Source organism: Colius striatus, chromosome 2, assembly GCF_028858725.1.
Source record: "Colius striatus isolate bColStr4 chromosome 2, bColStr4.1.hap1, whole genome shotgun sequence".
In the NCBI taxonomy this organism is placed as follows: Eukaryota; Metazoa; Chordata; class Aves; order Coliiformes; family Coliidae; genus Colius; species Colius striatus.
Window position 1 is genome coordinate 4,033,824 of NC_084760.1, and position 27,498 is coordinate 4,061,321.

The following is a 27,498-nucleotide window of genomic DNA, read 5'->3' on the forward strand; positions in this document are numbered from 1 at the left end:
ATTCCATGGATTCACTCAGGGCTTTCCTCATCTTCCTCCTTTGTCTCATACTCTGAGGTAAAGTGCCTACAAAGCCCTGATCACCCATCCTGTCTATCCCTTACCAGACACTGGAAGTTGCTCCATTTGTGTGAAGAATCCAGTCACTCCTGTTGCCCCTAAAGGTGCCACAAGATGATCTTGTTTGTGGGAGCTGTTGGGGAGTAGCTGTGTGTACATGGCAGCATTTGATGTAGGGCTAAATATTTGGGTGGTGGTATTAATCAGAAAACAAAGGGCATTGTTGGTGCTTTAGAGTCAGTGAGACGTGCCAAGGTTCTGTTTAGTCTGGAGGAGACTGAGGGGGGATCTCAGTGACAAATATCTAAAGGGTGGGTGTCAGGAGGTTGGGGCAGCACTTTCAATGTATCAAGGGGTGATGGGATGAAGCTGGAACACAGAAAGTTCCATTGAAGCATAAAGAAAACCTGTTTCAGTGTGAGGTGAGGGAGCCCTGGCCCAGGCTGCCCAGAAGGATTGTGGAGGCTCCTTCCTTGGAGGTCTTCAAGACCCGCCTGGACACGTTCCTGTGTGACCTGATCTAGGTGACCCTGCCTCTGCAGGGGGGTTGGACTGGATGATCTCTAAAGCTCCTTCCAACCATTCTATGACGATTCTATGACCCTCAGCGCTGCGACCTCGTGTTTTGAAGTCCCTTCGCTTCCCTTTCTGCCTGTGAATGCGCTCTCCTCCATCACCTCACTGCCGCGGGGTGTCAGGGGCTGAGACACGCGTGTAGCTGCGGTCAGGCGCCGAGGGAGGATGCGCGTCCCATTACGGGCTAAGACACGCTGTCTCGGCCGGGGAGCTGCGCGGCGACGCGGGAACGGCCTCAGGTGCGAAGCGCGGCCGGCAGCAGCACGGCTTTTCGCCCTCACACCCAGACAGCAGCCCCGGGCCCGGCAGAGCAACGCCGAACCGGAGCGCGACAGTGTCCGCGGGGTCCTGCGCAGGGCCAGGCCCGGCCCACCCCCTCCCCTCCGCGCCGCCCCGCGCAGCCGCGCACCGCGGGCTGAGGGCGCCGCTGGAGCCGCCCAGCGCGGCGCGGCCATCCCCGCTACCGCGGCCGGGCAGGGCAGGGGCGGCGCGGCGGGGGATGCGGGGCCCGGGCGCAGCATGCTGTGGGGAGTGGGCCTGGCCGCGCCCCGCTCCTGCGTGGCGGACCTGAGCCGCAACCGCAGCCTGTCGCTGGGGTGGTGCGCGGGGCCCGACGAGCCGCCGCCCGCTTTCTATGGGGGCGAGATCGTCGCGTTCCCGCTGGCGGGCGGCGGCGCGGGCGGCACCATGGCGGCGCTGGGCTCCGACTCCTGGTGGAAGAAGACGCTGTACCTGACGGGCGGCGCGCTGCTGGCCGCCGCCGCCTACCTGCTCCACGAGCTGCTGGCCATACGGTGAGGAGCGGGGGGCTGCGGGCGGCCGGGGGGCTGCGGCGGGCCGGGCGCTGCCGCTGAGGAGGAGCGCTGGAGGCGAAGGGCGCCCTGGGCGCGGGGCTGGCTGAGGGCGCCGAGGCCTGAGGGGCTGGTTTCTCTCCTTCACCTTGTTTCTGCCGTTTACACGCCCCCTCCCCCGCTTTTTATGTTCCTTCTTTTATTTCTCATCCCTTTGTTTTCCTCGTTGACCCTTTGCGGCAAGGCACGAGGTGGCTCTGGAGAGGCGCTTTGCGCTCTCCGACACAAGTGGCCCAGGGCTGGTGCTGCCCTGGGCCGGGGAAGATGCCGCCCAGGGCCGGGGGGTGCATGTGGAGCCGGGGAAGATGCTGCCCAGGGCCGGGGGGTGCATGTGGAGCCGGGGAAGATGCTGCCCAGGGCCGGGGGGTGCATGTGGAGCCGAGGAAGATGCTGCCCAGGGCCTGGGGGTGCATCATCTGGAGCCGGGGAAGATGCTGCCCAGGGCCGGGGGGTGCATGTGGAGCCGGGGAAGATGCTGCCCAGGGCCGGGGGGTGCATCATCTGGAGCCGGGGAAGATGCCACCCGGGGCCGGGGGGTGCATGTGGAGCCGAGGAAGATGCTGCCCAGGGCCGGGGGGTGCATGTGGAGCCGGGGAAGATGCTGCCCAGGGCCGGGGGGTGCATGTGGAGCCGGGGAAGATGCTGCCCAGGGCCGGGGGGTGCATGTGGAGCCGGGGAAGATGCTGCCCAGGGCCGGGGGGTGCATGTGGAGCCGGGGAAGATGCTGCCCAGGGCCGGGGTGCTGCCTGCCGCGGCGGGCTGGGCGTCTCGCTGCCGCTGGATACTGTCGAATCCAAAACCTGCAGCAGCCCCTGAAGGGAGGATGCGTGTGTTGCTTCTCCTTTGTGTATTGAACGTACCGGTGAATCATAGAATCGTTGCGGTTGGGAAAAGACCTTTAGGATCATCGAGTCATGCTCCTGTTTGTTTTCACTGTGATTTTTTTTCCTTTGTGTTTGTTTTTTTTTTTGCTTCGGTTTTCAATATTACTTTAAGTTCTGTTTTCTTTTCGACAGTAAAGAGGAAGAGCTTGATTCCAAGGATGCTATCATACTGCATCAGTTCTCAAGGCCTAAGAATGGTGTTCCAAGTTTATCTCCCTTCTGTCTGAAAATGGAAACTTACTTAAGGATGGCTGATTTACCCTATCAGGTACATTGTGCATTTTTCCTTTACGTTGCAGGTTGCTATTTGATGTCTCATGTGATTATAGGCATGCCATCTTCCCCCTCCCATCTGTCTTGCCCAGGGAGAAATAAACATACACCTACAATTAGGTGGGTACACCGACACTTTTATGTCTCCAGTTAAATTTGGTGTATAATCTTTAAAGATAGGACTTGAATAGGATTGGTCTGGAACAGATTTAGCTAGTGAAGCTAAGTGGATGTTAGAAACAAACTTGGCTGGAAATACTGAAGTGGAAGTAGTCTGGAGTTTATATAATCATGGAATGGAAGGGATCTTTAGAGATCATCCAGTCCAACACCCGTGCAGAAGCAGGGTCATCTAGATCAGGTCACACAGGAACATGTCCAGGTAGGTCTTGAAGACCTCCAAGGAAGGAGCCTCCACACCCTCCCTGGGCAGCCTGGGCCAGGGCTCACTCACTGAAACACTGAAACAGTGTTTTCTTACATTGAAGTGGAACTTTTTGTGTTTCAGTTTCATCCCATCACCCCTTGTCCTGTTTCTAGCTACTAAATAATACCCCAAAACTAAAGTGTGATTATTATTTCTCTATGAATTCCGGCATGCTAAAGAGATCAAGATTAGGCAGCTGCAGGTCCTTATTTTCCTGGAGTCTCTGGAGCTCTCCTGGGAGGACATGCTTGCCTTTTGCTTCACCTTGCATCACCAGTGCTTCCCCTCCAGTGAAGGGAAACGGGATTGCTTGTAGAGAGCAGAATGCTGCTCCTTAATTGTGTCTGAGTGCATCCCGTGCCATCTCGCTGCAGGGGATGAAGCCCAGAGCTGCTCTGGTGAATGAACTGAGGGAGCAGGAATGTGAATCTCTCAGTCTGGCCTGTTATTGTCAAGATTTAGTTGTGATACTATGAGTCTGGTGTGTCCTTCGTGGTCTCAGCAGGCTGGACAGCATGCAGGCTCTCTGCAACATGGGATGGCTTTCTCTTCCCCTCTCTCTCTCTTCCCCTCTCTCTCTCTTCCCCTCTCTCTCTCTTCCCCTCTCTCTCTCTTCCCCTTCCTTTCTCTTCCAGGCTGGAGATGTAGCAACACTCTTAACTCTTTAAAAGCCTGAGTTTACTGTGCATTATGTTACAATTCAATGATACTACAGTCAGGTACTTCAGAGGGAGATTTCTATCCCACGGGATGTATTTTCCTCATGGTAGGTTTATAGAACCTGCAAGATACTGGAGTTCTACAAATGTCACTGGAACAGGAGGTCTTAGTGCACATTGCTTCTCCACCCTGAGTAATTGGGTTAGAAATTGCTGTTTCTAACAGCAGTTGATGGGGTTCAGAGGTCTGGGATGGTCAAAGTTGCTGCAGTAGAAAAGATGGTTGTGATGGGATGTTACTTCTAAAAGACAGCACTGCCCATTGGTGTGGTTCAGGATGGAGTCCTTTAGAAAGCTGATGCAGAGTAGAAGTGAGTCACTCAGCTTTTTGGAGAGAATGGGATTTCTAGAGGGTTATGCTCCCCTTTTTTGGTACTGAAGGTCAGCTTTGCTTTTTGGTGTTGCACTCCTCTGTGTCCCTACTTGTGAGCTGTCAGGAGGAGGAAGGTATGGATGCTGCCATAGGGTTAAGTGACAGGGAAGCAGGAGGCAGTGCTGTTCTGAGCAGGGAGTCACAAAGTTTCCTATATGCAAACTACTTGGAAACTTTCATTTTGTTCCATTCTGGCTCTGTTAGCTGTGGGACACTGTAGGTGAAAGAGACATGGCTGAGTATGTAGGGGAGGTAAGGCCAGACACAGGAGGAAGCAACTTTTGCTTTAGTAGCATGTGAGAACTGGAATTGACAGAATCCTAAAGGTTGGAAGTGACCTTGAAAGCTCATCCAGTGCAACCCCCCTGCAGAAGCAGGTTCACCTAGATCAAGTCACACAAGAACATGTCCAGGAAGGTCTTGAAGACCTCTAAGGAAGGAGCCTCCACACCCTCCCTGGGCAGCCTGGGCCAGGGCTCCCTCACTGAGACATTGAAACAGTTTGTTCTTATGTTTAAATGGAACTTTTTGTGTTCCAGCTTCATCCCATCACCCCTTGTCCTGTTGCTGGCTACTATAGAAACAAGGGCTGTCCCAACCTCCTGACACACACCCGTTAGATATTTGTAAATGTTAATAAGATCCCCCCTCAGTCTCCTCCAGACTAAACAGCCCCAGGTCCCGCAGCCTTTCCTCGTATGAAAGATGCTCCAGTCCCCTGACCATCTTGGTGGCCCTGTGCTGGCCTCTCTCCAGCACTTCCCTGTCCCTCTTGAGCTGAGGAGCCCAGAACTGGACACAGGACTCCAGATGAGGCCTCAGCAGGGCAGAGTAGAGGGGGAGCAGAACCTCCCTTGACCTGCTGCCCACACTCTTCTTGATGCATCCCAGGCTGCCATTGGCCTTCTTGGCCTTGAGGGCACATTGCTGGCTCATGGTCAGTTTATTATCAACCAGCACTCCCAGGTCTCTCTCTGCAGAGCTGCTCTTCAGGTCACCCCCAGCCTGTGCTGGTGCAGGGGGTTGTTCCTTCCCAGAGTTCTCCATCAAAAATAATTAGGGCAGCTCCACTCTGCCAGGCCTGTCATAGTACCTTCTGTCAAGTAGCTTCCTGCTAAAGCTTGCTTTGAAACAGCCCACTGTGGGTGCTTGTGGCTGTCTTCTGGATATCCCTCCTGATTCTCTCATGAATATGGAGAGCAGAGCATTTATGTAATCTGATAAGTAATTAGCACAGTAGAAACACGCTGTTTTCAGGCCAGGTCTGTGAAGATCAGGTGGCCTCCTTGGGAAGAGACATGAAGAAAAGTAAAAGCATCATCAGCAGTAATTGAAAATGTGGAACCTGATTTCTTCTGGCTAATACTATAAAACTACCCCAGAAGTACCATTCTGTTTATGAATTCCTCTATAAATGAGGTTCTGGGGAGCTCTTGTTATTGTTCTGTGCAGGCTGCAGCTCAGTTAAACGTACTGTGAGGGACGAGGGGATATTTGGGTCGGTTAGTTGTTTTTAATGATAACACTGTGGCTTTTTTTCTCCTGCTCTGCAGCTGGGACAATTTTTAAGTGGGAAATTGATAAATATTTGATGACAATTAGTAGCAGTCTTGAGGATTCTGAGCTTTCAAGCCTAAAAATACCCATTTGAGAACAGTGGATGCAAGAACAGTAAAACAGATTTGTCAAGAGACTTAAGGTTTCCTCAGGTCACTCAGCAATGTTTCCCATGTTTTATTGCTTTGGTGACAAATCAGGAAAGTGCTGAGAAGGCTTTTAGATAAACCAGTTTTCCTATAAGATCTTTAGCTTTCCTTTGTGGTTTTGAGAGTGTAACATCAATGTACTACTAACAGGTTTGTATGGGATATATATGTGGCTGACAAATGTGCAGCTAAATGGTAACAGGTTGCCCTTTATTTTCCTGGGTTGCAAATCACTGAATCTTAAGGGCTGGAAGGGGCCTGGAAAGCTCATCCAGTGCAACCCCCCTGCCAGAGCAGCACCACCTAGAGTAGGGCACACAGGAACTCGTCCAGCTGGGTTGGAATGTCTCCAGAGAAGGAGACTCCACAGCCCATCTAGGCAGGGACTGCAGTAATTGCAATAGGTAATAAACACATCTGCAAGTCTAGTGGCTTCTGCAAAACATCAGTGGTTGTGCTCAATGAGGGAAATTCATACTGAGAGGGCTTAACGAAGATTAAGGCAGCAGTGCTCAGTGATGTATAGATGCACCATGCAGTTCCAGGAGAAGCTCATGATCCTGTGGGATATTCATAATGACAAATGACATTTAAAGTGATATTAAAATGAGCTGACAGGATGGGAGCCACAAGGAAGGAAGAGGGCAAGAGAGGATCAAAATCAAACACCTGGTCACAGTTTGGAAGCCAGCAGTTTCTCTTGTGTGTGGCTGTCAGATGAGACACACAATTTCTGATCCCCGTGCTTCACTTCCAGCTGTAAAACGGGGAAAATAGGTTGCTGCTTCAGCATGAGTGCTGCACTGAGCAGATAAGCCAGTATTCAGTGATGCACTAATACTGGACTGGTACTGGGCTCCTGGAGACCCAACTGTAACAAGTGTGTCTGTACATAGATGAGATTTCTAGGTTCTGCAGTTCATAGAATCACAGATTAGGGGTTAAAAGGGACCTTTAGAGGTCATCTAGTCCAACTCCCCTGCCAGAGCAGATCCACCTAGTTGCAGAAGCACATGCAAAGGCAGATTTCCCTCCTGGTCGTTGAGGGAATGAGATACTTTTCCTTATACACTTTTGACTGTGTGTGTTTTATCCTTAGAGCTAATGCAGCTATCTCAAGTACTGAATTGATCTTCATCAAGTCCTTTTAACATGAAAAGTGCTGCTCTGTGCAAGAGCCAAATTTAATTGGGAGGCCCAGGATTAGAAGCTTGTGTACAACAACAGATGCAAACTTCTGAGAGACCTGAGCATCTCCAGTTCTTAAATAACCCACATCCTTAATATTAGGTCACATGGCATCCACCTCCCAGGACCTGGAAATAATCTTATCTGAATCACAAGATCTCAAGGGTTGGACCTCAAAGCTCATCCAGTGCAACCTCTCTGCCTAAGCAGGACCACCTAGAGTAGGGCACACAGGGACTCATCCAGCTGGGCTTGAACATTTCCAGAGGAGACTCCACACCCCATTATAGCTCTGATTGAACAGCTACCACTACTGTATGAATGGAAAACACCCCAACTAGCTTGATAATGTTACTTTAAAAAGACAGAAGAATATTTTAAGCCTTTATTCTCATTGAAACAGAACCTAAAGGGACTTTTTTTTGCCTGTCTCTCTGTTTACTTGCTTTGTTTTCTCCTCTCAGAACTATTTTGATGGAAAACTTTCCCCTCAGGGGAAAATGCCTTGGATTGAATACAATCACAAGAAAGTATCTGGCACCGAGTTCATTATTGACTTTTTGGAAGAGAAGCTTGGAGTGAATTTAAATAAGCACCTGGGTCCACATGAAAGAGCTGTTTCCAGAGCTGTGACAAAAATGGTGGAGGAGCATTTGTACTGGTAAGCTTGCATGGTGAAGCTTCTTGTGCTGTTAGACCTGTCCTTGTTCTCATGCCTTGATGTCAGGCCTTGTTTTCTCTTGCAGAAAGCTTGGAGTACCCAGTTAGTAACTCTCTTCACCCTAGCAAACTGCTACTGCTCTCTGTTTGTGCCAGTGTGAGCTGGGGTTAACTCCTCTGAGAGTTGTGGTGCTGTGCAGGGAAGGGAAGGAGTCTTTGCCTGCAGCTTTGCAGAAGGGAGCAGCAGTGGGTTGTTTGTGAGCTGTTTCACATGACCTCTGGATAGAAACAGATTTGTTAATAAAGAGCAAAAACAAAACCCCAAAGGTGATGATAAATTTGTAGTTTGGGGATAAGGGGAGCAAATCCAGCAGCTGGTGTGAAGCCAGGGGATTCTTACAGTTGCTGGTGTTAATTATCTGTGTGTGTGGTTCCAGTATGGATTACTGCCTTTCCTATGACACTGGGTACAGCTGTTTACATGTAGTGTTGGCAACACTGCCAGTTGACAGGACACAGCTTTAGTCACAGTATCCTGAGAAGCTGAAGTGTGGATTTAAATGGAAAACATGAATATAACCTTGCTGACACCTTTGAAAAGAATACCTGTGGTTCTCCTCTACTCCCTCTTTACATTTCAGTCCTTTTTAAGTGCTCTTTCCAGTCTGGATTCATAGAAGTAGCAGGTGGATGTGACACCTTGGGTGCTGCATTGGCTGCCTCAGGGCATGCAAAGCTTTTTCCCCCAGTGCTCCATCTCCTTGCCTTAGTGCTGTACTTTTTGCCTTATGTCCATAGATTTAAGTGCTTGAAATGTAACATTACTGATGACAGGCCAGTTACAAATTGTGCTTTCCTCTGTGAAGCTCTTTTCTGTCCATCCAGGCTCCTTCCCAGCTGACATAGGACTGCTGGGCATTACACAGGGGAGCATGTGGGACAAGTATTGCAGAGCATTGCACCACTTCACATGGGTCCTTGAACCTGCTGGCTTCCCACTAGAAGCTTAGGGTTTGTTCATGGTGTCCCCAAGTCTCACAGTGAGGAACTCTTAACAGTGGCTGCCTTTCTGCAGCATGAAGTTTAGAAAATGAAGCCTCCAAAGCAGTGACAGAAGATGTGATCTCTACTGTCTCATTGCCAGCAGCATGCAGAGTAGTTTGATCATAAATAAGTGATCCTGTGGTACAGTTATTGAACAAAAGAAGCAAGGTACATCCTGTGGTGTGCCATCTCTGGACAGAGCTAATCCTGGGTGCTCAGCATTTCCTCCTGAAACATTTAGCTTTTGCTGAGGTAATGGCTCATCTTCACCAATTAGTGGCTCTTACAGCTGGAAAGTGCTGCTCTGGCTGGAGTTGAGAGCAATGCAGAGCTGTTGTGAACCTCTAGGCACTCTGCCCCAGGCCATGGTGCCTGGCAGGGGTCAGGCAGTAAGACAATAAGTGAATGAGTACCTGTTTTCTTGCTGTGATTAGAGCACATCTCTGAGATGCACCAGGCTGATTTCGAGCTGACACTGGAGCTTCTGTCTGCAGAGAATGTCAGAATTGTTAGGCTCTGGTCAGCAGGGGAGAGATGGGAGAGGGATTTTGTGGCTCTCCCCCCAAGTCCTGGCTGTGGTGCAGACCTCTGTCGTCTGCTCTGGGCTTACCTTGGGTCACCTGTGCTGCCTGCAGTGACCCACAGGCCCTCAGAAACCAGCTGGGCACCCACAGCCACCCTCAGGATCACAGAGTCACGGAATGGTAGGGGTTGGAAGGGAACGCTAGAGATCATCTATTCCAACTCCTCTGTTCAAGCAGGTCCACAGGAAGGTGTGCAGGAGGGTTTGGAAAACCTCCAGAGAGGAGCCTCCACACCCTCCCTGGGCAGCCTGGGCCAGGGCTCCCTCACTGAAACAGAAAAGAAGGTTTTCTTTTAAGTGGAACTTTTGTCCATCACCACTTTTCCTCTCAGTAGACACCATGGAAAAAGGTGCCACCCCATCCCCTTGAAAAACACCTTGCAAATACTTGTAAGTATTAATGAGATCTCCCCTCAGTCTCCTCTTCTCCAGACTAAACAGCCCCAGGTCCCACAGCCTTTCCTCATAAGGAAGATGTTCCAGTCCCCTGATCATCTTGGTGGCCCTGTGCTGGCCTCTCTCCAGCACTTCCCTGTCCCTCTTCAGCTGAGGAGCCCAGAACTGGACACAGGACTCCAGATGAGGCCTCAGCAGGGCAGAGGAGAGGGGGAGAAGAACCTCCCTTGACCTGCTGCCCACACTCTTCTTGATGCATCCCAGGCTGCCATTGGCCTTCTTGCCCACAAGGGCACATTGCTGGCTTCTGTTTAGCTTATTATCAACCAGCACTCCCAGGTCTCTCTCTGCAGAGCTGCTCTCCAGCAGGTCAATCCCCCAGCCTGTGCTGGTGCATGGGGTTGTTCCTTCCCAGCTGCAGGACTCTGCCCTTGTCCTTGTTGAACCTCAGGAGGTTCCTCTGTGCCCAACTCTCCAGCTGGCTGGGATCTGTCTGGTGCGTGGTGCTTTCGGTATGTGCAGCCTGTGGGTGGGATCATCCCTGTGTGTCAGATGAGTTGAGGACATCTGATGCTCAAGCCCTTGTGGTGCTGGTGCTGAAGAAGCCAGTCAGGTCCTGGTGCCTGGAGGGCTTAGCAGGTGCTGTCAGGTGCTCACTACCACTTTAATCTCAGGAGAAGGGATCTCAGGTGGGTTACACTAATGTGCTTAGTGAGAACCTAAAGCCTTGAATATGCAGCTTAACCAAACTAACCCACTAGATTGGTTTAGCTGCCTTGTCACACAGAGCCTTAGTGATTTGTGAGTGTGTGTGTGTGTCTATAAACACTCATCCATAGTCTTTGTCTTTCAAGAAGATTATATGTGATGAGTGCTTGAAGTACAGGAAAAGCATGATATGGGAATGCAAATGAACCTGGCTTTGGCTGGTGTTCAGATTTACCATGTATTAAACATAATGTACAGTGTAAATATGTATAAATAGAGTCAATTGCAAGAGTGCTGTCTCTCCTGCCATTAACAGTCATGAGGCTCGAGTGCCAGTGCTGGCTTAGAAGTCAGTTGGTTTGGGAAGTTGCACAGCAGGTGGAGTTTCTACAGCTGATTGTGGAATGAGTTTGTTACAATCCTTTTGTGTGTCAAGAAATTCCAGCTTGCACAGGTTCAGATAGGAAAAATAACCCCTGGTTCACAGCCTTGTGAACACCTCCCCCCTGCCTTGATGTTCAGACAGTTTAGGGGGTAATCAGGCAAGCTGCTGTGGATGAGTCACTTCCTCCATCTCCTCTCCTGATTTATGTATTCAGGCCAAAGCTGCTGTTACATTTAGCCTTCAGATTTGCTTCAGCCCTGCAGCACTGGTCTGTAACGCTTTCCTGGTTTATTTCTGTGCTAAGATTTGTGCAGATGTGCTGTCACAAATGGAAATGGTGTGTGTGTTTCCCAGAAGGCTCAATTCAGGCCAATATTGTACTGTAAATACTAACTGTGGTTTGAAATGCAGTTATGCTGAAGTAGGTTATGTAGGCTCTCTGATTTCTGGCTTTTTCTAACCTTTTGTAATGCTGATAAGGGGCAATGGATACAAACTGGGACATAAGAGGTTCCAAAGAAACACAGGGAAAAGCCTATTCATTGTGAGGGTGAGGGAGCACTGTCAGGGGCTGCCCAGATGGGCTGTGGAGTCTCCTTCTCTGGAGACATTCCAACCCAGCTGGATGAGTTCCTGTGCCCTGCTCTAGGTGGTGCTGCTCTGGCAGGGGGAGTGGGCTGGATGAGCTTTTGAGGTCTCTTCCAACCCTTGTGATTCTGTGAAATGCAGAAGAGCATGTTTTGGTAGGAAGCACAGATTAATGAGCCTTGGAATAGACTTAACAAAGTGCTCATAAAGCCAGTTTTAAAAGTGACTGTGTCTGCATCTGAGCTTACTTCTTCCTTGGCTTTTGCATGCTCAGAGCCATAGAATCATAGAATGGTAGGGTTGGAAGGGACCTTTAGAGATCATCCAGTCCAACCCCCCTGCAGAAGCAGGTTCAGAATGAAGCTCTGGTTGTTTATTTAGCTGCCAAGCAGATACCCAAGCCTGTGCTTGGCACTTCAGCCTAAGCAGGGTTCCCTAAATCCTGTGCAGTTCTGCTCTTCCTTCACTGCTGCCCCGATGATCAAACACTTGATCTGACTTCCATCCCTTACAGACCCAAAGACTTTCTTCCTCAGAGCAAGAGAGTGCTAGGGAAATGTGCAATGTGCTTTTTGCTTTGAAGTGTAGGCTAATTAGCTTTGTGTGAAACCTTGTTCATCCTGTCTCCTGAAATTAAATCCACCATGGTTGTGGTTGATGGTTCTTGGTGCGGTGCCCACCACTGGTGTGTTTGGAGGGAACAACAGTGATATAGTCTTGTGTGACAGAGGGGCTTCTATAAAATGCTGCAACAGTCTCTCCTCTCTTTCTGTTTTCTTTTGGCTTCTTTTTCTTCTTGTGGCCAGGCCTGTTGTCCTAAAGCAGCGAAGCTGTATTGCAGAGTTGCTGGGTGAAGCCGGTCAGTACTGGGGTGGGAGGGTCTTTGCAGTGAGACATGTTTTTCTTACATCGTTCAACTACTAAATAGTAACTTACAGATACAGGTAGCAGTTGTAATTATTTCCCAGTGTTTGCATCAAGATCAGAGTTTTTCTTCCTGTTCAGAGCTATACCTGTCCAAGGGACCTTGTCCTTTCCCAGGCCAGGGAAACACCACCACTGACACACTCAGCTCTGTGGAGTGCCCTTATGCTTTCAGCCTGGACTTCTTTCTTTCCTTAAATCCTGACTGACCTTGGTTCCAAGAGCAAGGCAGTCTTGCACCATGTCCCCTAGCCAAAGTGAATACATCTGGAGCTTCAGCAAAGTTTACTCCTGGGCTTGCTGCCTTCAGCATCTCCTTTTTGTGCTGGTGCCTCTTGCTGAGTCTGGCTTTGTTTCAAGCTCCGCTGTGTCAAAACCAGCCCAACGACTCAAGTTGGTCCATGCATTTGGAAGAACTTGACCTGTGCAGAACACCCCCATTCAAAGGGTGATATTGAAGCATGTGAAATGTTAGCAGGATTTTTTTTTGGTCATGTTAATACAGTGCAGGAGGTTGTGGAGAAACCTGTTGAGGATAAAAGCCATCAGAAACACAGCAGGCACGTTTATGTTTGCTGCTGATGTATTTGCAACAAAACAAATGACAGAGCCCAGAGGGAGGTGATGAATGGCACAGAGTCGAGTTGGAGGCCTGTGGCCAGTGGAGTTCCACAGGGATGGGTTCTGGGGCCAGTCTTGTTCAACATCTTCATCAGCCACCTGGATGAGGGGACAGAGTGACCCTCAGCAAGTTCCCTGCTGGCACCAAACTGGGAGCACTGGCTGATTCCCCAGAGGCTGTGCTGCCATTCAGCGGGATCTCGACCGGCTGCAGAGTTGGGCACAGAGGAACCTCCTGAGGTTCAACAAGGACAAGGGCAGAGTCCTGCAGCTGGGAAGGAACAACCCCATGCACCAGCACAGGCTGGGGGTGACCTGCTGGAGAGCAGCTCTGCAGAGAGAGACCTGGGAGTGCTGGTTGATAATAAACTGACCATGAGCCAGCAATGTGCCCTCGTGGGCAAGAAGCCAATGGCAGCCTGGGATGCATCAAGAAGAGTGTGGGCAGCAGGTCAAGGGAGGTTCTGCTCCCCCTCTCTACTCTGCCCTGGTGAGGCCTCATCTGGAGTCCTGTGTCCAGTTCTGGGCTCCTCAGCTCAAGAGGGACAGGGAAGTGCTGGAGAGAGGCCAGCACAGGGCCACCAAGATGATCAGGGGACTGGAGCATCTTTGATATGAGGAAAGGCTGCGGGACCTGGGGCTGTTTAGTCTGGAGGAGATTGAGGGTGGGTATCATGAGGTTGGGACATCCCTTTTTTCTATAGTAGCTAGCAACAGGAGAAGGGGTGATGGGATGAAGCTGGAACACAAAAAGTTCCACTTTTTGATGGAGCCCTGGCCCAGGCTGCCCAGGGAGGGTGTGGAGGCTCCTTCCTTGGAGGTCTTCAAGACCTGCCTGGACACGTTCCTGTGTGACCTGATGTAGGTGACCCTGCTTCTGCAGGTGGGTTGGACTGGATGATCTCCAAAGGTCCCTTTCAACCCCCACCGGTCTATGAGTCTTTGCAGGGTGGTGATGAGCTCTCTGGGTATTGCACTGCTCCAACTTTTGGTTCTTTTCCCCATCCTTCCAGGACTTTAGCTTACTGCCAGTGGGTGGAAAACCTTCACGAGACACAGAAGATGGTTTCCCTTTTCGGCCCCTTCAGCGACCTGCTGACGTGGATCTTCTGCCACCTGACCAAAGGGATTGTGAAGCGGGAGATGTACGGCCACGGCATCGGCCGCTTCTCCGAGGAGGAGATGTACAGGCTGATGGAGAAGGACATGCGCACTCTGGCAGGCCTGCTGGGTAACGTACGGCCGCTGGCGCGCCTCCCGCTCTGCCAGGCCTCCCTGGCACCTCGGGCTTCACACCGCTCCTCTGTCTGGGCAGCAGGTAGAGGCTGTGCTGCTGCTGTCAGTCAGTGCCAGCCTCGCTCTGGCAGGGACAGTGTTTCTTTCGTTGCTGTTTGCTACCAGTTTGAGGCCACACCTCGAATCCTGTGTCCAGTTCTGGGCCCCTCACTACAGGAAGGGCATTGAGGTGCTGGAGCATGTCCAGAGATGGGCAACAAAGCTGGTGAAGGATCTGGAGAACAAGTGTGATGAGGAGTGGCTGAGGGAGCTGGGGGTGTTTAGCCTGGAGAAGAGGAGGCTGAGAGGAGACATGGTCACTCTCTACAGCTATGTGAAGGGGACTTGTAGTGAGGTGGAGGTCGGTCTCTTCTCTCCAGTAACAAATAATAGGACATGAGGAAATGGGCTCAAGTTCCACAAGGAGAGGTTTAGATTGAACTTTTTCACCCAGAGGGTTATGAAGCATTGGAAGGGGCTGCCCAGGGAGCTGGTGGAGTCACCATCCCTGGAGATATCCAACAGACACACAGATGAGGTGCTGAGGGACATGGGTTAGTTCAGTGATGGCCCTGGCTCTGTGAGGTGAGAGGTTGGACTCGATCTTACACATCTTTTCCAACTGTATTGATCCTGGGATTCAGTTTGTACCTCCAGAGGGATAAGTGGCTGTCTTTTCAGAGCACTGTGTGTGTAACTAGAGGAACAGAATGTGGCCTGTGATTTTTGGAAGAGCATCTTGCTGTGTGAATTTAGGGATATGTAATGTTTGGTTCTGCAAATTACTCTGTCTATTTATATTTTAGGAGGTCTGAGTTTTTCCTTCATGGGACTTGTGGCTCTTTGGCAGGTTGTTATGAGGCTGCCATTTGAAAACCCATTGCACTTGTTGTTTTGATGGGCTGGACTTTGTTGTATTTGGTTAGTGTTGGTAACTTTATTCTTAGCTGCTAGTAGGACATGAGTCTGTGTTGTCAAAGTAGGTGGTTTCAGGCTTCTTGGCTGTCATGGTTGGATCCCACTGAGTTAGTCTTAAGGTTGATTTCATTTAGCTAGAACCACCTGAGCCTCATTTTTGTTATATAGCTCTACACTGGAGCTGTCTGTAGTGTTGCTTCCCATGATCTTCTGTCTCTCACACACAAGGAACCAAGACAGATGGAACCTGTGTGGCTGCTTTGTTCCCTGCTATGATAGCTTTAAGGAGGTGTCTGAGTGGAGGGCGGGAGAGATGCCTCCCTGCCTGGCATAGCACATGCTCTGCATAGGGAAGTGTGGAGAAGGTGGAGGGAGCAAGGGGAGGAGAGTCTGGCAGAAGGCAGAAACTTGCTGAGAAAGGGAAGGAAGAGAGATTGCTTCTGCACTTCCAAGGTGTTTTGGAAAGGAATATGAAGAAGATCTAGATGAGGCTGTGCAGATTTTCCTGTGACCTTTTCTGAAGTAGATCAGCCAAGTGGCTGGATTGGGAGCAAGATGAGAGACAAACATGTGATGCATGGGCACAATGAGTAAGGGGGAGATTTGTTGAGAGCTTCTCTTCTATCAATACTTTCTCATGGTGCATTTTGTTTGTTAACAAAAAAAGTTAAACTATTCTAGTACCTCTTCAAAGAAAATCAGGTTTTTGGAGCTTAATTCTGTGTCATAGCTTCGAGATTGAGCCTGTGTGGTTTCTGTATGTTAAGAGAGGAGTGAGGTTGGGACGGGAGCTGGAGCAAGTTCAACCTCTGACTCAGCAGAGCCCCCTGGCTCTGGCGAGACAGGGCTGAACAGAGAGAGCAGCAGGGCATGTGTTTGTGCTAGTCATCCCTGTCTGCCAGGAGCAGGCTTACCCTTAGGGAGAAAACTCAAATAACAAGTCAGTTGGTTTCCTTTTTATGAAGTCTGCATCCTTCTGTCTCTGGAGTCTATATTGACACTCAGACTTGTAAAGTTTTGAGTTCAAAGAGGTCATGAAATGATCTAGACAGATCTCTGTCAAATCAGACTGCTTACTTGCTCTCTTGAGGCCTGAGTTCTTTTGTTCCTGGCTGAAGCATGCCTTTCTAAAAGGCACCCACTTGAAATGATGAGTTTTCAGCAGGTGGAGGTGCCACCACTTTCATCAGTAACGGGTGGCAGATGTTTATCACCATCAAAACCTGCTCAAAATCTGACCCGTTTTAAATCAGGGTCTATCTGCTTCCAGCCTGCAGGCAGCTGCTCCTCCTAGTTCTTTCTCCCTGCCTGGGTTGTCATCCTGTGAAGGTGAATGCTATAATCACCCAGTCTTTTGGTGTCTCACAGGTTTTGATGGTGGAGCAAGTCACTGGAAATCCTCAAGGATAAGGTGGTGATACCTGTGTTATCAGCAGAGGTTTTATTTCCACCTTATTTATGAGACTGTTGTGTCTTGTGTACTTCAGAAAGCCTTAATGGGCCATCTGTTGTATTCCTGTTGTTTCACTACATTAACAGCTGAATATTGTGCTTTTTTCTTTCCATCTTCCATGTTGGATTTAGTCAATGTACAGTTGCAGTTATGTGACTCGTGGTATTTGCCCTTTTGGTTCTTCTTGCATTTGTCTGCTTTCTACAAGTGCCTTGGTTTATGTTCATGAACACCAGCCTGCCTGGCTTTTCTCCAGCCAGTTGTTTATGCATGGGGTGGTAACTCTGACCTCTAGGAGCTGGGATGAGAATTTCCAGCCTGAGTGGAGGCTGTTGTGTTTGAGAAGGAGAAGGCAATCAGTCAGTCAGCCTCTTGCCTGCACAGAAATCTCTTCTGAGATTCCCCCTCCCTGAAAACATGCCCGTGGGTGTTCCCAGTTGTCTGTTAATTAGAGGGCCATCTTAAGAGCTTAAAAATGCCCATCATGCACAACAGCTGCACCTAATAGCAAACTGGAGCTGTCAAGTCATAAGGCACATCAGGTTAATTTAATGCTCTCCATTTTTTAACACAGTTCATATGGGAACAAGAATTCCAAGATCTACTTCCAGAGCATGATAACTTAGCAGCTGCCAGGTCTTGTGACACTCATTTTGACACCCTTCAGTCACACCTTGGGTGCTCTGTTTTTTAACCTTCTTTCTCATTTTGGAGAATCATTTTGTTCCTTCTCCCATGTACTTATTGCCCTAGCAGGTTCCTCCAGATCTCTTACACATGTGGGAACTGAACTAATCCTCCTGTGATGCATCAGCCTGCCCCATCTTACTCTTTGTCCTGCAGTCTGGAAACCACAGCTGTGATTTCATTGTGTTGCAGTAGTTTCTTGTTGCCTGCTGGTACTTGAGGGAAGTGGGGGGGGGATGTGGGAACTGGGCATCTGTACTAGCAATGTATAAAAACACAGCTTTTAGTAATTACTGCAGAGGTGCAAGTGAGTGAGCAGTGCTCACACATCTGATGGTGCCCTCTCAGCTGTCTGCCTGCTAAAGGCTTTTGGGTGAATGGGGGTTTTGAGCAGGGAGTTGCAGGGCAACAGCTACCAGACCTGACTTTGGGAAAGCATTTGTTGGTTTGTGGAGGGCAGGGGTTACACAGAGCTGAAACAGAAGGTGGGACTAACCTGAGCCTCTAATGGTAGTTGGAATGGCCTGCCAGCAGCCTGTGTGGGCTGTACGTGCTGCTGTGGAAGGGTGCAGGTCTCAGATCTTTCTCTTGGTGTGGTTTCCTGACTCAGTGCTGGAACAGGTGCTTTTTAATCCTCTGGTGCATGCATTTATAAATGGCTGAGCTGTGTGCTGTCAAATCTCTGGGCAGTACCAGTTTGATCTGAGTGCAGTGTGACCAGGCAATTGCATTGCTGTGGGGTTAGCCAAGGGCTGCAGAGAGGTGTTTGATGTTATGGGGAACAGCCATAATGTGGCAGCTTGGATGCAACAGGCACAAAACTAGACACTGGGAGATGGTGTCTGGTCTGGCAGAAAGTCCTCTGGAAAAATGCTGCCCTGGAAATTTTGGGAACAGATTAGAACTGATAGAAGGAAATGTACTTGGAGGCTGTGTTATGAGGTGCAGAGTGGCCTAAAACCATATTTATAACTCTGTGGGACCACAGCTCTGTTTACTCTTCTTCCCCTTTGTTTCCACACACCCTTCCAACTTTTTCAAGTTCCCTGCTGGCACCAAACTGGGAGCACTGGCTGATTCCCCAGAGGCTGTGCTGCCATTCAGCGGGATCTCGACCGGCTGCAGAGTTGGGCACAGAGGAACCTCCTGAGGTTCAACAAGGACAAGGGCAGGGTCCTGCATCTGGGAAGGAACAACCCCATGCACCAGGACAGGCTGGGGATTGACCTGCTGGAGAGCAGCTCTGCAGAGAGAGACCTGGGAGTGCTGATTGATAATAAACTGACCATGAGCCAGCAATGTGCCCTCGTGGCCAAGAAGCCAATGGCAGCCTGGGATGCATCAAGAAGAGTGTGGGCAGCAGGTCAAGGGAGGTTCTGCTCCCCCTCTGCTCTGCCCTGCTGAGGCCTCATCTGGAGTCCTGTGTCCAGTTCTGGGCTCCTCAGCTCAAGAGGGACAGGGAAGTGCTGGAGAGAGGCCAGCACAGGGCCACCAGGATGTTCAGGGGACTGGAACATCTTTCATACAAGGAAAGGCTGCGGGACCTGGGGCTGTTTAGTCTGGAGAAGAGACTGAGAGGGATCTCATTAATATTTACAAGTATTTTAAGTATGTCAAGGGGATGAGACATCACTTTTTCTTTTGCATCCAGTGCCAGGACAAGGGGTAATGGACAAAAGCTGGAACACAAACAGTTCCAGTGAAACATAAGGAAGCTACTTTTTCACATGCAGGTGTTATGCCACTGCTTGCAGAAGAGTGGGCTGATTCAGCCCTCACTCACTGCCTGCCTTAGTTGTAGCAAGATGGAAATGGCAGGATTGCTTCTCAGCACAACATTGTTATGGATCGAGGCTCAGACCTGGTTGTGTGGTGCTAAATTCTCTGTGTTGGCATGTAACTGTGGTTTGGGGACCAATTTTTTGAGCTGTGTTTGAGATAGATCAATACTAGGCATCACATAAATACTGCAAAGACACAACACTCCCCCTATATGTGGTTTTCAAACAGTAGATTGATGCAGCCATGAAAGAGCTGAGGGAAGTTACCTCTGTGTTGAAATTACATCTGTCAGGCTAGAGGAGGTTGTTGTTTGTGGTTATTCCTGAGCACTGCTTTGCTGCACAGGGGGATGACAGCACCCCTTGTACTTTGCAATTTGATGCATTTCACTACTGGACAGTTTTTCTCAACTCATTCAATAACCCTGTCATTTAATAACCTGCTGAATTACAGGCAGCTTACCTCAGGCAGAGGAGGAATGTCCTGGGGAGATGGGTTAACTGCATTTGGAGAATTCAGTTATGTGCCTCATGTCACAGACTTGTGACCTGATCTAGATGGCCTTGCTTTAGCAAGGGGGTTGGACTAGATGCTCTCTAAAGGTCCCTTCCAACCCCTACCAGTCTGTGTGTGTAACAGTTTGGGCCAGGGCAGGGACAGTGTAACCATCCAGCCCGACCTCTGCGATACCACGTGTCTCACCTGCCTGCCCTATGTGTGCTCTTTGCTCCAGGTCTTGTTGCTTTTGATGAGGCAACAGGTTTATACTGGATGTTTCTGTGCAAATGGTGGCTTTGAAACCTGATTTTCTTCCCTGTTTTAGGTAGTTTGTTTGTGCTGTGGTGCTTAGCACCATTGTGGCATTAGGATGCCCAGAGAAGTAAGCAGGACAGTGGTTGGAGCAGACATCTGTCTCCTCTGGACCAGGCCAATGCCAAGCAGCTGCTGTTTGACTTGCCTGCCTGCCCATGTGCCTGATGTGCCTCTCTCTGGTCCCTCCAAGGTGGAAACCAGTGTTTAGGGATGAGAGCACTGCACTGGCATTGTGTGAGGGGCTATTTACTCCTGCCCATGGCTGTGTCTTCCTGGAGATGCAGGTTTCTGAGTGGTTACCACCAGTCTGACTGGGAGAGGAAAGCTTTGGGTACAACCTCATTTTATCTGTGTGACCAGATGAGTAACCTGACACTGGATCTGCACACACAGGAGATACAGGGTGACCATCTTCCTTCAGCAAGTGCATCAATGGCTTTGAGCTGTGGTTGAAAGATTTTGGGTCTGCACCAAAGCAGGAGGTTGTGCTTTCAGGCACCTGCTGGCTGCTGAGAGGACTTGGAATGCACAAGTAGTGCAGTGTGTGTGCACTGCCAGCTGTGATGAGCAGAGAGGGTTACGTGGCCAGTGGTGGCTCTAATTGGCCAAGTTATAGAAGTGCACCCTTCTATAAAGTTTGCAGATGACACCAAGCTGGGTGGAAGTGTTGATCTGCCTGAGGGCAGGGAAGCTCTACAGAGAGATCTAGACAGGCTGGATGGCTGGGCCAAGGCCAGTGCCATGAGTTTCAATAGGGCCAAGAATGGGTCCTGCCCACAGCAACCCCCAGCAGTGCTACAGGCTTGGGGAGGAGTGGCTGGAAAGCTGCCAGGCACAGAGGGACCTGGCAGTGTTGGTTGACAGCAGCTGAACATGAGCCAGCAGTGTGCCCAGATGGCCAAAAAGGCCAAGGGCATCCTGGCCTGGATCAGGATCAGTGTTGTCAGCAGGAGCAGGGAGGTGCAACTCGAATCCTGTGTCCAGTTCTGGGCCCCTCTCTACAAGAAGGTCACTGAGGTGCTGGAGATGATCCAGAGGCAGCTACCAAGCTAGGAAAGGATTTGGAGCATGTCTCATGTGAGGAAGGGTTGAGGGATCTGGGGCTCTTGAGCCTGGAGAAAAGAAGGCTCAGGGGAGACCTTCTCGCTCTCTACAACTACCTGAAAGGAAGCTGTAGCCAGGCTGGGGTGGGTCTGTTCTCCCTAGGAACAAGCAATAGAACAAGAGGAAACAGCCTCAAGTTGCAGCAGGGGAGGTTCAGGCTGGATGTGAGGAGGAATTTCTTTGCTGCCAGGGTTGTGAGGCATTGGCAGGGGCTGCCCAGGGAGGTGCTGGAGTCACTGTCCCTGGAGGGGTTTCAGAGCTGGGTGGATGTTGCATTGAGGGAAATGGGCTGGTGGTTGATAGGGCTGGGACAGGTGCTGCACTCCACGAGCTTAAAGGGCTCTTCCACCAGAAACCATTCTATGATTCTAAGTGGTGAGCAGAGGGAAAGCTGCAGCAATGGATTTCACCTACTGAAGCCTAGCAACAGCTTTTGAACCATATTCAACATGAAATCCCTGCCTTTGAGCTAGTGAACCTTGGCAGCTAAAATCATTTCCATTAACAAAACCCCAGAAACCATCAAACTAAAGGTGTAACCGGGGAAAATGCTTTTGTTAATAAAACACTGAGAAGTGCCATGCAGTTGAAGTGTTTGCTGCTGTACTTACAGGTGACAAGAAGTACATTATGGGACCAAACGTTTCCACTGTTGATGCCACTGTCTTCGGGCATCTGGCACAGGCAATGTGGACGCTGCCAGGGACTCGACCAGAGAGACTTATCAAAGGTGAGAAAGCTGAAGTGATGAAGAGCTCATGGTGGCATTTGCCATGTTTCAATTTGGAGGATCTTGTGAGGACATTTGAAGTGCAGCAGCACTTTAGCTTTTGGTGTGGCATTTGTGTCCTGTAACGCTGTTTTTTCCTCCTAACAGTCTTGGGGGTTTTTTTCCTCTTTAATGTTCTGCAGAGTAATTGTTTTTACTCCTCTACTTGATCTTTTCCCTGTTTAACACAGTGAACACTGAATGCCTCTAAGGAGTGAATGCTGGGTAGAATATGAGAAGACAGAAACACAACCATGAGCCAGACTCTGCTCAACTGAGTGGTTTCATTAATGGCAGGATGGCAAGTGCTGTTGTCCCACTGAAGTTACTGCTGATGCTGGGAAGGAGGAAGGCCTGCCTGACTTTGGACACACTTCTCTTCCCTCCACACAAGTTTACTTTCTGGTTCTCTTGTTGGGTGTAGGCACATGGAAGTGTCTGCATCCTATTTCCAGAATAAAACCTCGCAGTGTGGGAAGAGCTAAGGAGGAGAAGGATGTGAAATGGATGTAATCTGACTTGTAGGTCGATTCTGTGCAAGAGAGAGCTGCCAAAGAAACAGTCAGGAGGCACAGACTTACTCATTATTAAAACTCTGAGGGAAGACTACTTGAGGTGAGGGCATGAGTGTTGTCTATCATAGAATGAATCACAGAATGGTAGGGGTTGGAAGGGAACTTTAGAGATCATCCAGTCCAACCCCCCTGCCAAAGCAGGTCCCACCTAGATCAGGTCTGTACAGTTCCTGCCCTTGGTGTCTGGTGAATCATGGATAAAACTCTGAAGGGTCCACGGCTTTCAAGAGGGAACACTGTTGAATAGTTTGTCTCTGAAAACAAGCAGCTGGTAGTAGATGTGAATACCCAAGAGGTATGATGGTTCTGTGCACCCATCCACAGGTTTCACACGCATATTCCCTTAAATATACCATGATTTCTTTGTTCTTCGAAGCTGGTTGTGATTTCCTCTGTAAGGCAGGAGGTACTGAGGGCAGGGACAGCGGCGCTGAGCCAGCGAGCTGCACAGCTGGTGGATGTGGATTTCTCCTGCAGGACAACGCTGCCATCTGCTGGGAGGAAACCCAAAGGCACCCGGTTTAGTTTGGGGCTTCACAAACCAGGTTTACTGCAAAATAAGCAAGACTTTTGCTATGATAAAGCTTAACAGTATCACTACCTTGGCTTTACTTCTGCAGAGTTTGAATTTGGGATAGTTATTTTGCCAAGTGCCTTTATGTTCATTCCCCTGTAACCCTTGTCCTTGTTTGTAGGTTCCTAATAGGTGTTGTAAGTTACAGACAGAGCTACTGAGAGGATTGATGGCATCCTGCCTTTTTGAAACCTCATTTGGAAAGGAACCTGCACTGTTTGTTTCCAAACCCTGCTGAGGTGTTTGTGCATGAGCAGGTCAGTCAGTGTTCTGCAGTGGATGTGTTTACCTGAGTCTGTGTGTTGTTGTTGCAGGTGAGCTGATTAACCTCGCAATGTATTGTGAGAGAATAAGGAGGAAATTCTGGCCAGAGTGGCACCATGATGATGATAACACCCTGTATGAATCTGAGGAAAGCAGTGAAGCCAGCAAGACTTACTCCCCCTTGCAGGACTTCAGTTTTTATTCAAGGACAGAAACGTTTGATGAGGAAGGGAACAGTATTTCTCAGACCCCTGACACAGATTACACCGGACACTCGCTCTTTGATTCGGACGTGGACATGGATGAGTACAGAGATCACGAACAGTACAAGTGATGTGTACAAGCATCTCCCACACAAGCTATTTCTTGGGATCAGTCTGATGTTCTTTTTTTCCTTCAGGTCAAGAAGAGGTTTATACAGCTTTGGAAGAGACCCTTGTGTTTGCCTCAGCTGTCATATGCTAGCTGGACTGTTTCAGTCAGGCTGGTTTGATGTAACTGTTCAGGTGGAGCCAAGGTAAATGGTTCTTTAAAACAAAGATGGGTCCAGAAGGCAACAGGACCTTGGAATCTGCATTTTTCTTTCTCACATTCAAAACCAAATCCTGCAAGCAGGTGGGACAGACCTTGGGGAAGTGGAGCATTTGCCAGAGCTGGTTTGTGGCGATATCTTATTTTTATAGGAACGCTTCAAGGACAGAAATGGAAGACTGGTGCACCTTTGCCATGGGGGAAAATGAGTGCTGTATTGATCTGGCAGAGTCTCAGAGGGATTTTGTTTGATAGCAGCCAATACTCTGCATGCAGATGTTCTTACAGTGCCTGCAGGAAAGAGCTCCCCCCAGTTCTTTCAGACAGTCAAGGCAGGCAGGAGGAAAGCATTTCTACAGAAAGGAACTTCTGAGTGTTTCTTCTTCTTTGCAGAAGACTGAAGTCACTGCTCTAGAATATTCTCACCCAGGAGGGAAATGTCAGATTTAATGTATAATCTCCCAACACTCATCTGCAATGTCTGTTGGCCAAACTTTTCCTGTGGTTTCAAGTGATTGTTATTACTATGTGTTTACTTCCTGCCATTGGCTGTTGTCTGCTGTTTCTAGGCAAGGCTAAAGAGTTGGGATCCAAACCCATGAAGCTTGCACAGTGATTTTGGGTATTTCTAGGCATGGGATGCTGTGTAAACGCAAAATGTTGGCCCAGGCAACAAAATGGTTTAGAGCTGCCTAGGAAGATGCTTTGGTGGGTGCTGAGCACTGTGCTGGCTTACAGTGCACAGTCCCTAAAGCCCTGATGCACAGGAGGTGGTTGGGGTGGGACAGCTTTGTCAGCACTGCCTGTGGGCACTTCCAGGAGCTGGAATTGATCTTTCAGGCATCTTTGCTAGCACATCTGTGAATCTGGAGCCCCAGATCCTGTGTGATTGCACAGGTGCTGACATACTTTGTGTCTGTGGCTCCCTGAGTGCAGGTGACTCCACTGGATTCGCTCACCCTCTGAAGGTGAGTGTGTGCCATGACTGGTTGGTCTGAAGTAGAGATAAAAGTATGTAGAACACATAGACAGCTGTGGTGTTTGTAAACAGACATATAAAATCACATATTTCCCTGCAGCCTTTGGTGGTCCATTGAAAAATACTGTGATAGTGGCTTTCTCAGTGAGTGAGTGAGGTGAGTCAGGATCCCTCAGCAAGTTTCTTACAGTGTGTTGGTTGTGCTGGATGTTGTGGGAGCACACAGGGCAGACAGCTGCTTTAGGATGTTAGTTGTTGGTAATCCCAGTAGTCTGGAGCTTGAAATAACTGCAGCTTTCAAATCATAGAGTTACAGAATGGTTGGAAAGAGCTTCTAAAGATCATCTAATCCAACCCCCCACTAAAGCAGATCCCACCTAGACAAGGTCACGCAGGAACGTGTCCAGGTGGGTTTGGAAACCTCTCGAGAAGGAGCCTTCACACCCTCCCTGGGCAGCCTGGGCTCCTTCACCCTCACAGTGAAGAAGTTTTTCCTTTACCTGAAACACTGCCAAGGGTTGGGTACTGCCTTTGTTTCCAGGAACTACAATTAGTCTGCTCCTTGTTTGGCAAATGGGAGTTTGAAGCAAGCCCCGAGTTTCCAGTAGGGTTTAGATTGGAAGAAGTCTGTTGTTTGTTTTTCATGTGGTGGCTGACTGTGTAACACTCTGCCCTGTCAGAAGGGATTTGTTTACCCCTGTTGGACTCAGTGGCTGTGTCAGCAGAGCTCCCTGTTACCATGGATGCTGGGATGTATAGGTCCTACACAGATCCCACAGATGAGGTGCTTGAGTTAAAAACCAGCCCCGATGTTTCAGGTCTGGAGGACTGTTTCCATCCAGTTATAACACTGCAAGTCACACATTTGGATCTTTAAAACCTTGGCAATGTCCCTTCAGATCTATATTCTCTTTAAAGAATATATTGCCTGCAATATCTCTGCAGCAACAGCTCAGGCACAGATTTCCTTTTGTCAGTGATGGCTGCTCAAGTGTTTGTGACAGTTCCATACTGTTTGCACTGAGAGGGCTGCATCTGTCAGATGCTAAAGCCTTACCAAATATTGCCTGCTGGAAAAGTGTGTGATGTGCAGATTTATGCAAGGCAGCTCCCCAAGTGAGATTTCTGTGGCAGGGGATGGATTCAAATGAGCCTTGTCCTTAGGTGTTTGAATAAGAATTTGGGTCTGTTTTCTGACAAGTGGCTGCTCAGCCTCCCACCTCCTCCCAGTAGTGCAACTCAGCATGGGATTGAAATAAAGCAAGTTTTGCTTGCTCAGTGCAGGGTTCCAGTGGCTGGCCCAGCTGCTGGTGTACAGAATTTGATACCCATAGTGTAGGTGTGAGTTGTGCTTGTGTGTGCCAGCTCCTGGGATCTGGAGAAGCACTAGTGCTGAATCCTGAGGGCCAAGAGGCCTTTGAATGACTGCAGTGGCTCTGTGGCAGTTCAGTGGTGCTCCAGGGATTTGCTTAGTGCTGAGTGGACAGCACTAGGGGCTTGTTTTGGCAGCTCTGGCTCTGGTGAGGCTGTCAGTGTGTTCTCATCTCCTGCCTGTGCTGCAGAGCTGCCTGTCTTGCTGACAAAGGGCAAGGAGCAGGCATCTGTGTGGGTTTCAGCTCTTTCTGGAGGATAGCATGAGCACAGCTTTGAGCTTCCTGGAGGAGGTGGGCTGTGGTGTTCAGCTGGTGTCCTGTCAGGAGAAGAGGGTTCTTCTGTACTGCATGGGTACAGTGACTCTAGTCTGTGCAGCTTTGCCTCACAGAATCATTACAGTTGGAAAAGACCTTTAAGATCAAGTCCAACCTCACAGAGCCAGGCCATCACTAAACTAACCCATGTCCCTCAGCACCTCATCTGTGTGTCTGTTGAATATCTCCAGGGATGGTGACTCCACCAGCTCCCTGGGCAGCCCCTTCCAATGCTTCATAACCCTCTGGGTGAAAAAGTTGTTCCTCAAGTCCAATCTAAACCTCCCCTGGTGCAACTTGAACCCATTTCCTCATGTCCTATCATTCATTACTGGAGAGATCAACCTCCACCTCACTACAACTCCCCTTTAGGTAGCTTTAGAGAGTGATCATGTCTCCTCTCAGCCTCTTCTTCTCCAGGCTAAATGGGAGGCAACATGAATCTGTCTCGGTGCTCTTGGGCAGTGCTGCTACTGATGGCCATTGAGGAGGGTTTCTTTTGCCTGCCTTATCTATGGAAGTACCCTAACATGAAGTGCTTCTCAGCAGAGGTTTCTGCAGTTTCCTGAGGAGTCTGAACAAGAAATAGAATGTCTGTGTACAGCACAGGAATGTCAGTCAAGGAAAACACTCAGTATGTCACTACAGTGCTAGTAGTACCACGTCCTGGTTGCCCCACTTGCAGATCATTAGAATCATAGAATCACAGAGTGGCAGGGTTGGAAGGGACCTTTAGAGATCATCCAGTCCAACCCCCCTGCAGAAGCAGGTTCACCTAGATCAGGTCACACAGGAACATGGCCAGGTGGGTCTTGAAGACCTCCAAGGAAGGAGCCTCCACACCCTCCCTGGGCAGCCTGGGCCAGGGCTCCCTCACTGAAACACTAAAACAGTTTTCTCTTATGTTTAAGTGGAGCTTTTTGTGTTCCAGCTTCATCCCATCACCCCTTGTCCTGTTGCTATCTACTATAGAAAAGAGGGATATCCCAACCTCCTGACACCCACCCTCAATCTCCTCCAGACTAAACAGCCCCAGGTCCCGCAGCCTTTCCTCATATCAAAGATGCTCCAGTCCCCTGATCATCTTGGTGGCCCTGTGCTGGCCTCTCTCCAGCACTTC

The 27,498-nt window shown here is 49.5% G+C and overlaps 1 protein-coding gene across 1 annotated transcript; it reads left to right on the plus strand.

The window, feature by feature from the left end:
- Nucleotides 1–1,127: 1,127 nt before the first annotated feature.
- On the plus strand, nt 1,128–27,498 carry FAXC (failed axon connections homolog, metaxin like GST domain containing). Its single transcript, XM_061989439.1, has 6 exons — nt 1,128–1,430; nt 2,504–2,639; nt 7,522–7,718; nt 13,980–14,197; nt 21,612–21,728; nt 23,231–27,498. The coding sequence occupies exons 1-6, from the start codon at nt 1,156–1,158 to the stop codon at nt 23,512–23,514; spliced, it is 1,227 nt and encodes a 408-aa protein (XP_061845423.1). The 5' UTR covers nt 1,128–1,155; the 3' UTR covers nt 23,515–27,498.